This window comes from Chaetura pelagica, unplaced genomic scaffold (assembly GCF_000747805.2).
Source record: "Chaetura pelagica isolate M959 unplaced genomic scaffold, ChaPel_1.0 scaffold171, whole genome shotgun sequence".
Lineage (NCBI taxonomy): Eukaryota > Metazoa > Chordata > Aves > Apodiformes > Apodidae > Chaetura > Chaetura pelagica.
The window spans coordinates 4,016,661-4,030,216 of record NW_009952066.1 but is presented as its reverse complement, the minus strand read 5'-3'; the positions used below and the strand labels follow the sequence as shown (position 1 = coordinate 4,030,216).

Genomic DNA, 13,556 nt, shown 5'->3' with positions numbered 1-13,556 from the left:
CAAACCAGGCTCAGCTGTGAGATCCGACCAAGTTGCTCAGGACTTCACCCAGCCTAGTTTGAAACTTCAGACAATGAAGGCTATACCACCTCTCTGGGCAACAGGCTCCACTGCCTGCCTCAGTGTGAAGATTTTGCTTTTATCCATTCTGAATCTCTCGTTTCCACTTCTGCCTGTTGCCTCCCATCCTCCTGCCATGTACCACTATGAAGATCTGGTTTCTGTCCTTTTGGTAACCTCCTTGTAGGTAACTCCTCCAAGCCTTCTCTTCTATGGGCTGCACAAGCCCCAGTCCCTCAGTATTTCTCCACTTCTCTTAAGATTAGAGATCTTCACACAGATGGTCTGATCTGCCCCTAGGGACTGCTCTAAAGTAGCTCAAGACTAAAGTGCCTTGGGAACTTCTACTTTAGTTCCTGGGCATGCTGTTTGAATGTTGCATATTTTAGCCTTTGCATTTTTACTCCAAAAGCCATTGTTTCATTGAGATGAAATAGAATCAGTTATGACTTTTCATACTGTCTTCTTGGAGTAAAGACCATTCAGAAATATTCACACTGCCCCCGCATAGAAAAGGACACTTCCTCAGAGATTCAAACTGTTTTTTCTTTTAAATAAATCTGATGTTAGTTTATTTGTTATTATTTCATCTATCACTCTACAAAATGTGCCATGGTCTTGAATGAAACCACTCAGTCAGAACAGTATCATCATTCTCCTTTCAGTCAGGTTGTCAGCAAGTATTAATACTTAAACCTTCAAGGATTCAACTAGAGCCACACTGATTTATACTAAGTGTGAAGATGATGCTATGTCTTAGGGGAATTTCCAAAATTAAAACCAGGAGAGCCACAGCCTGTTTTAAACAAGATAGACACAACAGATTGGCTTTAGGTCTTTATATTAAAAAATAATTTGCATTTTACACCAGTTGAAAGGTAGCTCATCCATTCTTAATAGCACAATTACGGCAGATGGCAACAGGCCACCTTGAGTTGTTTGTTAGGTTGCCTGCTGTGACTTTATCACTACCATTCAGAAGGCTGATGATTTAACTCTGCTGGACTGCAGGTTTGAGTCTGTCTCAGTGGATAAGTATTCAGGACAAGGCTGTGAACACCCGGACACAGATTTGTCAATCACTACTTGACAACCTTGTATCACTGCCAAAGAAGTGGAAAGCACACTGAGCACAGTGGAAAGCAGGGAAGAACACAGAACTACAGATAATTATCACCATTTAATCTGTGTTTAACTATACTGCATTGCCAATTATTACTCTAAGAAAACAAGTACATAGCTATGACACTTTTGCAAAGATGATCTCCTTATGAAGCACAGGGACTTTTCAGAATTAGCAACTAACTTTCAATGACATTTTAATGGCATCACAGACCAAGTAAGACTTTATTTTAATAGCACATTTCCATGATCTTGAGTTACAAAGGAACTCCCATGGAAGTATATATGACATTTACAGGGACAGTAGATTAATTCACTATGACCATTGCTAGTTCTATCAGTACCAGATTAATTATGTCCCTGAGCTCCTTATCATGAAGTATAAACAAACACTGATGCAATTATGCTAATTATCACAGATTAAAGAAGGCAAACACACAATATGCAGTTGAGTGTATTTATCCATCGATACTTTAAACTGATTTGTCATTTAGTTTTATACCTCAGCCATCAAATCTCCAAGACTTATACATGCAGCTTTTTGTAAAAAAGATGCACTGTTTTTATTAAAGTTCATGATGATGAGAAGAAATTGTGAACTTATGTTTAAAAGAAAAACAAGTGTATTCCATAACTTGTATCCCCTGTCCTCAGGGGTTCCCTACATAATCAGCTGCCTTTGCTCACTTCTGAGCTGTCATTGTGATCTTGAAACTACCTAGTCAATGGATTGCCAAAGCCTGAATCTCCTGCTAAGTAAATAAGCTCTAGACTATTAGTACTATTTTATTTATTTTATTGTCATAAATAGTAAAAGAGTGATTACAGGGACTCTCCTAAATGCCGATTTGCTTTTAAAGGAAGTAATTTGCTGGACTAATTAGAAGGGAGTCTTAGACCATAAACTCTGCTTCCAAACTGAAATGGGAAAACACAACCCACCCCCATAGCAGAACAATGTAAGAGCTTCACTGTGCGTGATGCTACCTAAATTTGTGTAAAAGACACATCTGCTACGTTTCCCCAAGGCTACTTGGAAAGCAATTAACTATTTGCATACAGAAATGCTCCCCTTGGAAAAGAGTTTATGAGGCAGTAATATGCATGGAAAGTACTTTTTAAGGGGTTTTTGTGGGGTTTTTTGTGGGTTTTTTTGTTGATTTTTTTTGTTTGTTTGTTTTGTTAGATTCAATTTCCTTTCTATAGCATTCATTGAAAAGGTTTGGCTCTTAATGACTACCTCATTTATTTGTCCTAGTGTTGTATTGAATCTTAGAACTGGAACCCCATTATAGTTTTAGCTCATGGCTGTCTGACTAATTATCTTATGGCATTCATATGCTTAACCTACTGGTGCAAGGAAGGCATAATACAGCAGTGGGAGGACAGATCATTTAAGGAAGGTTATGAGGCATGTGGTTCAATCTTTGGCAGTAACGGGCAGAAAATTCACAAACATTGGCTGCTGTGAAGCTTTGTCCTTGCCTACACAAACATTGGTTTTCTCCACACCTCCGTCAGCAACTATCTTCAATGAGGTAAACTGTTGTCTTACCTATTTGCCAATCCCAGGGAACTTTCAACAGCTCTTTGTGTTCCATGATTGCACTGTAAGAGAAGAGAAGGCAAAATTAGATGGAAAAGAACAGAAGTTACATTACTTCCACTAATTTAGTTAAAATGCTGGACAAAACAACATACATAACCTTATAACAAAAAATTTTAGGAGGAAACAAATACACTCAGACTTTGCTAATACACTCTGGCATTATCTCTGTGCTCATGTATTTGAAAGAGCTTCAGGGCAGTAATAAGATGTGATAGCATACAATTTCCTTTGCTTTATTTCCAGCTCTCTATATACTTGGACAAAGTGCCCACCCTCCTATATATTCAATCCTCTTGTAATCTTCTGCCTTTATATTCTGAAAGCTTTTGAACTTGATTAATAATGTGTCTGTCTGAGTTATTCACCCCTCAGAGCTGCTCTGCTGTGTCAAATAAAGAGATACCATATGCTGGCTTAGGGAAGAATACTGGGATGTATTAAAGACTGAGAGAGATCAAATAATGACAGCAACGAAAGTCAGGAAACAAAGCAAAGGATGGGCCCGGCCACAGAAATCCACTTTCAACATCTTGTAAGTCTTGCATTGTACTTTAACATAAAAATCCAAGATCCAGAAAATTCCAAGGTGGCAACAAATCAGCTCTTCTCAATCTGGGCAAATAGACCCTTGGAGATTAAGTATCTCATGAGCTGCTGGGTCTTTACTCAGCTAACAGCTTTCTCTGATCTGTGATTTCCAGAGAACTCCTGCTGTGCAGAACTCCGCATGCTAGTATGGACACTATTTTAAGCAAGTATAAAACAGATTGAAAAACAAAGTACCCAGTACAAAAGGTGCTATGTGGAAGATCAAGTCTAATAGTAAAACTGCAGGAACTCAGTGCCTTCCAGATTAATCTGGTCTAGAGAGCTGCATCCTGGAAATTCTAATTTGCTTGCTGCTGATGTGTGGCAAATCTAATACTGTGTACAGAGTAATAAGATTATTTTGTCTGCAAAATAACTAGATTGTAAGTGTCTTTGCATGCATAAGGCATATGTCTCTCTTATCAGCAATTCCTGAAGAATATCCTGCAATGTCTCTTGTTCTGGCAAACAAATTTTGATATAATTTAAATGTAGGAACATTGCTTTCATATGACTGCTTATCTGATACAAAAAAGTATAAATCAATATGCTATGGTCTATGATTCATTATGATCTGTGAAACAAAGAGGGGTAAGAGGAACTTTGCAAGAAGTAGCCATTTAGTGGTGCCAGACTCACTGACAATTTGGAACCGCAATGATCTTTGAAAGGTTGTGGTGATTGGAAGAGGTTCCTGATGACAGAAAAGAGACAAATGCAACATTGAGTATCAAAAGGAACAAAAATGACTGGCCAGCCTTATGCTAATCTTTGGGATTATTATGGAGCAAATTTTCCCAGAAGCCATTTATAGGAAATGAAGAAGGCATGACTAGAAACAGCCAGCAAATGCTTCTCAAGAGCAAACCATACCTGACTAAACTGACTTGCCTTCTATGACAAGATTACTGGCTCAGTAAATAAAGAAGAGGGAATGGTTGAGAGGATGAGGTGTAACCTACCTTGACTTTAGCAAAGCTTCCAACATGATTTCCCAAAATATTCTTATACAAACTCCTGCACCTGGGGTGGAATAACTCTATGCAACAGTACTGGCTGGGAGTTGACTGGACAGAAAGCTGCTTTTTTTCAGAAAGAAAGCTTGGAGTCCTGGTGGACATCAACCTGAACGTAAGTCAGCCATGTGTCCTTGGAGGAGAGATGGTCAACATCTTCCTGGGTTTTGTTCTAAGAGTCTAGCCAGCAAGTTGTAGGGCATGGTTTATGAGACAGCAGCTCCAATTGAACACTATCTGATTTTGGTCTGCCCAGAGAAGAACAGACATTGATAAATTGGACAGAGTACAGTGGAGCTTCATCACAAGGCTCAGGTGGCTGGAGCAAATTATATAAGAGGAGATGCTGAAACAGTAGAGTTTGTTCAGTGTGAAGAAGAGAAGGCTAAGTCAGGAGGAAGGAGGACGGGACAATGAATTTGCCATCTCAACTACCTAGTGGGTAGTTACAGAAAAGACAGTTAGGCTTTTCTTGGAGGTGCATAACAAAAGGATGAGCTGACAATAGACACAAGTTGCAGTGTGGAAAACTGATTGGAGATCAAGGGAAAAAAAACCTCGTTAAACACTGGAACAGGTTGCCCAGAAGGTCTGGCATTTCAAATCTTGGAGATATTAAGAAATCACCTGTACAATTTCCTGAGCAACCTAACATAAATTTGAAGTTAGCGTAGAGTTGCTTCAAGTAGGAGCTTGAACGAGATCACCTTCAGGGGTCCATTACAAAATAGGTTATTCTATGATTATGTGATTCCTTTGGACAGCATTATCTCTATTTGCTGGGCAGCTGCTGTATCTCAGACTCATGTTGACTAATTTCTTTTCTCTTTTTGATATGCAATTCCTCCCTGCTTTAATCACAGAATCATAGAATCATTAAGGAAGGGACCTTAAAGATTATCAAGTTCAAATCCCCTGCCATGAGCAGGGAACCCTACCACTAGACCAGGTTGTATGTCAGCTCTCCATTACAGGTAAAGGTAAGGAAATGCTGAATTGCTTCATGGAACCAGGTAGTAGAAACATTACTGTCTTCTCACAAGATGCAAGCTTTGGCCACCTTGTTAAAAAAGTACATGCTTGAGATATCTATGGTCACGTCTCCATGACGTGCCACAAAAGCACTAGCAGCAGCAAAGCTATAGGGTCTGGTGAAGAAAAACCTGCTGGGGAGAAATTCCAAGCCAAAGTTTGACTAGAAAAATCTCTGGCTTTCAGCAAAGAAAATGTTTCTTTTGTTTCATTCCAGTTGTGTCCTCTGTATACAAAGATGCCTTATTCTAGCACCAGCTTCTTATCAGCAAAACAACTCACAGACCCTGAATTGTGACTAACTGCTCAGGTCAAGAGGGGGTAATGGCACCATAATTAAATTCAGGAATATGAGACATGTACATGACAGTTTATCCACATAGAGCAAGACAAGGGCACTGCTGTGATGCCCCCAGAATCAGTGAGTACCTACCTATCATGAACACTGTAAATAACAAAAACACTTTAGCCAAAGACACTGGGCACATCTAAGTGCTCTTGAATTCGATACTTTTTTTAAAAAGAACTCTTCGTGTGGCAGCCAATTAATATAAATAATTTTTAGTCACACATTCAGGTCCAACATATATATAATAAGCTTTCTGGCTAAAGAAACAGAACTAATTAAGTAGGAATTGATGGGTCATTGTTTTGATCATTCTCCATTCTTAGAAGCTGAGTAGCTCAGATGTGCAGGGAAACAATTTGGTTTTGACTAATAATCCAAAGTTATTCTGTGTGACAAACACATTGGTGGATCTGCATAAAATGTAGCAATCTTGCATGGTGACTTTTACTACACTTTCATCAGTCACAGTATTACAACACTAAAAGTTACCTTCCAATTTTTAGGTTTGCAGGTGAGATGCTTAGGTGAATATACATATAGACAGGACACAATAGTTCCTGAAATCCATCAAAAAGTCACCTGAGTACTAAATATTTTTCAGTGAAAAGACCAGTTTCTTAAAGGCCTTTTCATTATTTCTACTGTATCATAATGTATTTGCACAGAAAGAGCCAACCAGTAAAATATCTTTTCTACCTGTTCAGATATCTGAGTGACTTTCTAAAAGTATGAAACAGAACCAGAGTTTTATATTTTGTTATTCACAGATCAGACCAACACATGAAGTATTCACTTGTCTTCCAGCAACAAGATTGTAGGATGTCTCTTCTACTCCTCCCTCCCCAAATGGCTAATCAAGAACACCAGTCCTTGAATTAGAGTGTTATTCAGACCCACCAAGCTGAAATACAAAAATCAAGGCAAATTCCAGAATTACAGGACACCTACTCTCCACATCAAATGGCTACCTTGGAAGAGAGGGTTAGAGTACCTCAAGGGAGGCCACAACTGCACTTATTTTAATGAACTTGGAGCTCAAACCTGCTCACTTACAGCTGAATTCCACTGAAGAAGGAGCCAAAGAGTCCGATCATGCCCAGGAATTCCACTCGACTCAGATTTCGGACGATGTACTCCTCACAAACATTTGAGATTCCATATAGCGTTGCTCCACCCAGTACTAAGAGATCCCCTATCAGTTTGTTTTCACCTAGGAATAAACAGAGGGAAAATTGGAATGTCTCAAAACAACTGTCTTTTGTCTAGAACCATCACACATTCTTCCCTACAGCTTTCAATCTTCAGCCACTAAGTAGTCCTGATCTAGGTTAATAAGCTCAATGCAAATGTTCTGTTGTCTTAATAGTTTTTATTCAACACCCCAGTAAAATCTAGCAGAGACAAAGGGAGGGCATTGTCCCTGCTGTAGATAAAAGAATCTGAAAGACTCTGAAAAATCTGTAAAACAATACAGAAACCAAGTGGCAATCTTCAGTGATTAATCCTTGCAATTTTATTATGATTATTGGGTTTGTTGCAGATAGAATGTGACTCAGATAAATGGAGCAGTTTGTATCTCATCTTGAAATCTAACTAGTCTAAGATATGTCCAGTATTTAGATGTGAAACCAACTGAAAAATTCCATGTACCTGTGAAGTGAGTGAAGAAATCCTTATAACCCCAATATTGACCTCATTCTCACATGAAGGTGTTTGTCAAGAAAGAGAAGAGGAAGGATGAGGTGTAGACAGGGTGATCATGACAGAATTTTAAGAGGATCAATTAACATAGCAGTACCTAATGCAAGCAATGAACACCAAGATGTATTTTCAGTACCTCTAGGCATATATATTTACTAAAACATTGTATTGTCAAAGACTGATATCTTTTTAAGTCTTGGAGACTTTTATTACTGGGGCAGGGAGGGCTGCAGGGAGATTTGGTCAAAATCAAGTTCCAGCTTGAAAACTGAGGCCCTGGCTTTGTGAACAGATGCACGCAATTCCCTCTGCACCTATGGTTTGTTAAATGATTTCTACAAGAGTTACAGTTTCACAAAGCTGTCAGACACTGCTGCAGAACCGTATCTTGAAAGGCTGGATATAATGGAATTTCCTTTTAAAATGTTCAGTAGAAATGCTGAAGTACTAGACAATTGTTTTTTTTTAAAGAAACCTTGTTGTTTTTTTAAAATACTCTTGATTTATTTCTTGAGTTCCTGACTTTTTACATTTTATTATTATTGATTTGTAAAATACACACTGTGGTAATTAAAAATGGAAGCCAAACATTCTGATTGGTTCAGAATTATCTTTTCAACATTTTTGTTTATGAAATTATTTTAAACCTTCAGTTTAAATTCAAGATTACAGCACTGAAATTTCCAGTGAGAATAAATTTATTAAAATAAGAACGGTTGTAAAAGGACAGACCAAGAGTTTGTTCATTTATTCAGTATCTTGCATCCAACACGGGCTATAAGTACCAGAATGAATGAGGTAAAGTCTAAAACACTCCCAGTAATACTGTCTAAGTCTTCAACATTTTTCAGCTCAGAGGAGGTGTGGCTTTTGTGTATTTAGCAAACATTACTCGATATTCATCGAGTCTCTCACTGAATTTCTATTTTGCATGCACTTTGACTGGCTGCATTTCTATTTCTGAGCATTTATCTTTTAAAGATTTGGTACTTATTTTCCTTTTAGCCTTCTTTTGCCATCAGCCATGGAAGAGCCCTTAATTTAAAATAAGCATCAGCACTTCACAAAACCTCCTTATATCCCTGATGCATTTGATGTTCCACAGTGGCTCCAGTCATCACTCACTGAGCTCACTCATTCGGTATTTATTACAGCTACTCACTGACACTTAGGGGAAGTACTGCTGAAAAAGCTTTTGACCTTAAGAGCTTGGCTGTGCTGAACTGCTGAGACAAAAATATCATCCTTTTGCATCTGCAAAACAAAGATGGCTCAGAGTCTGAGCATTGTCATTAAGATGGGATGTTCCCAAGCACCCTCTTGTGATGGCTCTCCCTAGAGTGCACTCATGCTTGGAAAGCCTCAACCTTCAGGGCTTTACCAGAAGAGGAAGCTCAGAGCTGGTCGGAGCACAGGTCTGCCCAGCCCAAGACCCTTCTCTGGCACTGGCAGCACAGAGTGTCTGAGCAAAGCATATAGAAATCGGAAAGCACAGAGGGATTTTTATCAGCAAGTTCTCAGTAGATCAGGGATTCTCTGAGATGGGAAGTTGCATTAGACCACCAAACTAGAGGAATTCTTCATTAATTTGTGTAAAGTCCATATATATTTTGCCTACTCTCAGAAATACTTCATGTTCTTAGCTTTTAAGCCTGATACCTCAAAATTATATTCAGTATCCCAAAATTCTCTGGTTGTCAGAAATACTGAAGAATCAGTCTGTACTGACCCTCTCCATACCACGGAAATTTTCATGTACCTCTATCGTAGTTTTTCTCTTTCTTGCCTTTTCTGAGAAATGACAACTCCCAGTCTGCCTACATCTCTTCATCATGAAGCCATTTTGGCCCCTTGAACAGCTTTCTCACCTTTCTCCATTGCTTCTGTATGCTTATTTTCTGGTAATTTCTTTTTGAGATGCAGTGGCTAAAGTAACATATGGTGCTCAAGAGTTCAGTGCATTAAAACTTTATATACTGGCATAAAAATGTTTTATACCATGATTTTGGTTTCTTTCCTAATAATTCCTAGCATCCTGGTTGTCAAATGTCTTTTTTGTGCTTCCTCAAGAGGCTGACTTTGGAACTTTCCCCTGAGACTCATATATCTTAACAGACGTATTTTCATGGATGTAAAATTCACCTGCACCTACTAGTTTCATTGCTAAGGAAAAATGTATCAACTGTCTAAATAAATTCTAAAGACTTTTAGGTTAATATAGGTGTACTTGACCAATTTAATGGTATAGGCTATTCTTCTGAACACAAAACATGCTTTGCATTAATCACTGTTAGCATATTTAATGGCCTCTGGAGGCAGAAGTCATATAGTCCAGAGGAGTCAATGTTTTCAGGACTAGTTATAGCATTATAGTGTAACATAAATAATTTAAATAAGAACTGTGTTCTGACAGGATTCTTTTCACACTCTCAGTAGGCCACTTTGCTACATTTTTACCTTAACCTCCAGCATTAAGAGGTGTTTCTCTTTGCTTTTGGTTGTAATTACTGATGATCATAGTATCTAAAAATCAATCTAAGTGTGTGCCATCTTAGACTAAATATTCTCTCATTGACTTATTAACATGACCAAAGTGACTGGTAAGCTAAACTTGTGAAATGCTTTGACAAATCTGGATGAAACACTTAGACTTCTGTGCCTTACATACCCGTGTATTACAGGTAGGCACCAAGGACCTCAGGGATATTAGTTCAGGGAAGTGTTATTTTAAGGTATACTTGGCATGTAAGGTTATAGAGCACAAAGTACTTGATAGTAAATGCTTTCCCCATTGAGTAATGTGCAAAACATCAGTCAGGATACAATAAAAAGAGGCAAACTACCATGTATTTATTGAAAATTGAGAGCATGCCTACACATTATAGTTAACTCCTCCAGACAGTTTGAAAAATACCTATTACTCAGTGATGCACTTTAAATACATGTTCTCAGACTGTAAGAGCTGGCAGGCTGAGCTGCTGCATGCAGTGGATGCAGGGCAGAGCCTTATGGCACTGCTAACACAATAAATAGTACATTCAACACGGGCACTAAGGTGTCAACAGGTCTTCTCCCCTAAAATACAGGATAAACAGAGGAGTTTAGTGAGGACTAATGCAGCATCATTGCTTTTGATGTATTCCTTTCTTTTGTTTGCCCAGCCCAAGGAAATATCCTATAAATGGTGTGGAACTCTTTAAAGAAGAGTTTCAAGATTTTTTTTATTTTGCTGTCAGTACTTATTTTTATTTGTAGATTTTTAATGTATAGCTTTACCCACTCAGATAAATTAAGCCAGCTGATCTATTTTACTGTTAAAGAGAGCATCATTAATAACAACATTTTGCCAGCTAGAGGAAAAAAAAACACAACAACAAAGTCGCAATCTCTCTGCATAGCAATAACCATGGTCACAGTCTTTCATGTGTAGCTCCAAAGTAAAAGGTAATAATGCATGTTAACTTATTTTTCTGGAAAAATGTACCTAATAGCTATACCCGTGCCTTAGTAACGAATATGGCAATTAGTATCTCATTATTGCACTTGGATGGCAAAGTGTGAGTGTTTTTCAATCTGTTTCTTTTCCACTGAAGTCCATTGCCCTGCATGCTCCTGCTGATCCACAGCCCATCTGCCCTAGCATGTCACTCTCTAGCTTACTGGGACACAGGATATTTCCTTTGGAAAACAGGGTTGAAATCCCAATCCCCCCTGAAACCAATCATTCTCAATGTAGCTTTGGCTGGCTGGTTTCATAGTACCAAGTATATTCTTTCCTCTTAGATGGGCCAGGGCAATATCTGGAGGAGACCAATGAGCTAAGAGTCTCCTTTTAGGATAAAGGACAGGGATAAAAGGGAGCAGGGAGAGACAGTGAGTACTGTCAGAATCTCCCTTGTTTTACTTAGTAGCATCCTGGCAAATGCAGTTCTTACAGCACTTGCATTTGTATTCAGAAAGCTGAGTCAAGAATTTTAAATCCCAGTGTATTATGCTCAGCTCACAATTCAGTGCTTTTAATTAAGAATGAAAACTGTGCCTAATTGACAATCTTTGAAAAGAATTTCTAGCCTTCCCACATCATTTGGGTTGGCACTAGAGAAATCAATGTGACAGAGGAAGTTGATCAATGAAATCTAACTCTGTCTAGTCTGCAGTAATAGCTACACACACATTAGTCATATGATGCTGCATATAAAAAAGAACATTTTACACTCAAGAAGGTTATTTTCAGCAATGATGCAGGCAAATTTCAAACCTTTACACTGAGACTGTGTGCAAAACCCAATTGGCACTGTTAGTTTGTAGGCTTGGTGTCTTTTAGCATCTATGCAGCAACCCCATCTCCATAGAAAAAAGGAGCAAAGTTGAGAAGTAAGAGTACACAGTAGACATGAGAGGTGCTTATGACTCAAAGATTTAGCCAATTTGGAAAAGAAGCAATTGAGGTTTGAAGTCAACTAAGCCAAAACAGAGTGAAACTACAAATATCTAGCTTGTTCCCTCTGTGCACACAGAGGGTAACCTGTGTTGCAGACACAGGGCTCATGAAGTCTGTTTGCAGCAGTGCTGACTTCCAAGTGTCAACCCATTTTTGTTCTCTGTCCTTTCTGACAAAGAAGCAACTTTGAATAGTGCAGTGCATTGGATCCATCAAGGCACAGGGTTTCCTGCCAATTCTTCCTTTTTTTGTTTTGGTCCCAATCTGACATGTTCTGGTCAATGGTTTCACTGAGCAGCTTTTAGTCATACAACCCATCCATCCTTACTCACCTGCTCCTTGCTGTCTCCCAACGAGGACATCTGCTCCTGCCATGCAGCCCATGCCCAGAATGCAGACCACGATCCCAATGAAATGTACTGCCTTGTATCGTACCAGTAAGAAGAACCAGGACAGCAGTATTACCACTGGGATGACAAAACAGTCTAGGAGCTGTTAAGAAAGAGAGGAAAAATCAACAAATCAACCTGCTAACACTTTGCCCTAAAATACTAGGACAGACCCCAGCAGAGGGGAGCAGGGTTATTCAGTCAGTAACAGCACTTTCTACCAGACAGAAAGTATATTCAAGTGGCTCTGTCATCCATCAGACAGAGGGTAAGACCACTCTGTTCATGACTGTTCCATGAATTTGGGAGAGCTGTTGCTCTGCAGTAACACCCAAATCTACTGCCTTGCTTTTGGATTCAGACCCATATTTCAAATCCAAGGGAAGGAAACCTGGGCCAAAAGAGAGCCACACCACTCCATCTGGTCCTCACCTCTGGTGATTAACAGACAAAGACTGAGGGCAGTTTTCCTGCAGTCTAGACATATGCTTTAATTCAGTCATTTCAGGTCCAATTAGCAGGAACATCCGTAACACACAAGTTGACCAGATTTATTAAATCTGGCCTTATAAATCAAGGGATTTCTGCATATTCTGCAGAACATTCTGCCCCCTGTGGGGACTGTTACTTCTTGAAAATACAGTCCCATAAGCCTCTGAAAGCAATAAACCAAAACCAAACCAAAACCCAAAAAGAACACCTAATCAAAAAGCACTTTTGCCTGTAGTGCAAGAAACTCAATCTTCTTGCCAATAAATCCTGGATAAGAGCTTTCTCTAAGAAAGTGCAGGGTACACACTACTGTTCAGTGCCAATTGATATAGCAGGAACCAGAGCCATATGGTTGCATCTTCTTCCTAATGAAAATGTCTGCAACAACCAAAGAAGGAGATAGTGTCCACAGTTCTGGAAAACTACTCCAGATGTTGATTTTAAATGATGCAATTTATTTTTTCTTCCTTTTGGGCCTATTACCTCCTACTTGCTCTCTCAGTGGGATTTACCACTAAAAACACTATATATTATCAAATAATTATCACATCCCTTTTAACTGCTTTGCCCTTGCAATTCTTTCAAGACTTTCAGTGCTCAGAAAATTATTCCTTATATGTGAGACACCTGTATATTAAATATTAAATGTGGGGAATCAGCAAAAATATAAAAGTCAGTTTCTGGACTAAGAATAATCTTCCTGAAACTTTGTTTGAAAAACAAGAGTGTGCAGTGGAAACCCATCCATTTAAAAGAT

The 13,556-nt window shown here is 38.8% G+C and overlaps 1 protein-coding gene across 1 annotated transcript in view; it reads right to left on the bottom strand.

The window, feature by feature from the left end:
- The window catches only part of SLC35F1 (solute carrier family 35, member F1), a 101,944-nt gene that overhangs the window by 24,433 nt on the left and 63,955 nt on the right, over window positions 1-13,556 (bottom strand). The window contains exons 3-5 of the mRNA XM_010005274.1: window positions 12,251-12,410; window positions 6,830-6,986; window positions 2,738-2,790 (exon numbers count right to left, since the gene is read on the bottom strand). Coding sequence (XP_010003576.1) covers window positions 2,738-2,790; window positions 6,830-6,986; window positions 12,251-12,410 — 370 coding nt within the window. The remainder of the gene's footprint in view (window positions 1-2,737; window positions 2,791-6,829; window positions 6,987-12,250; window positions 12,411-13,556) is intronic.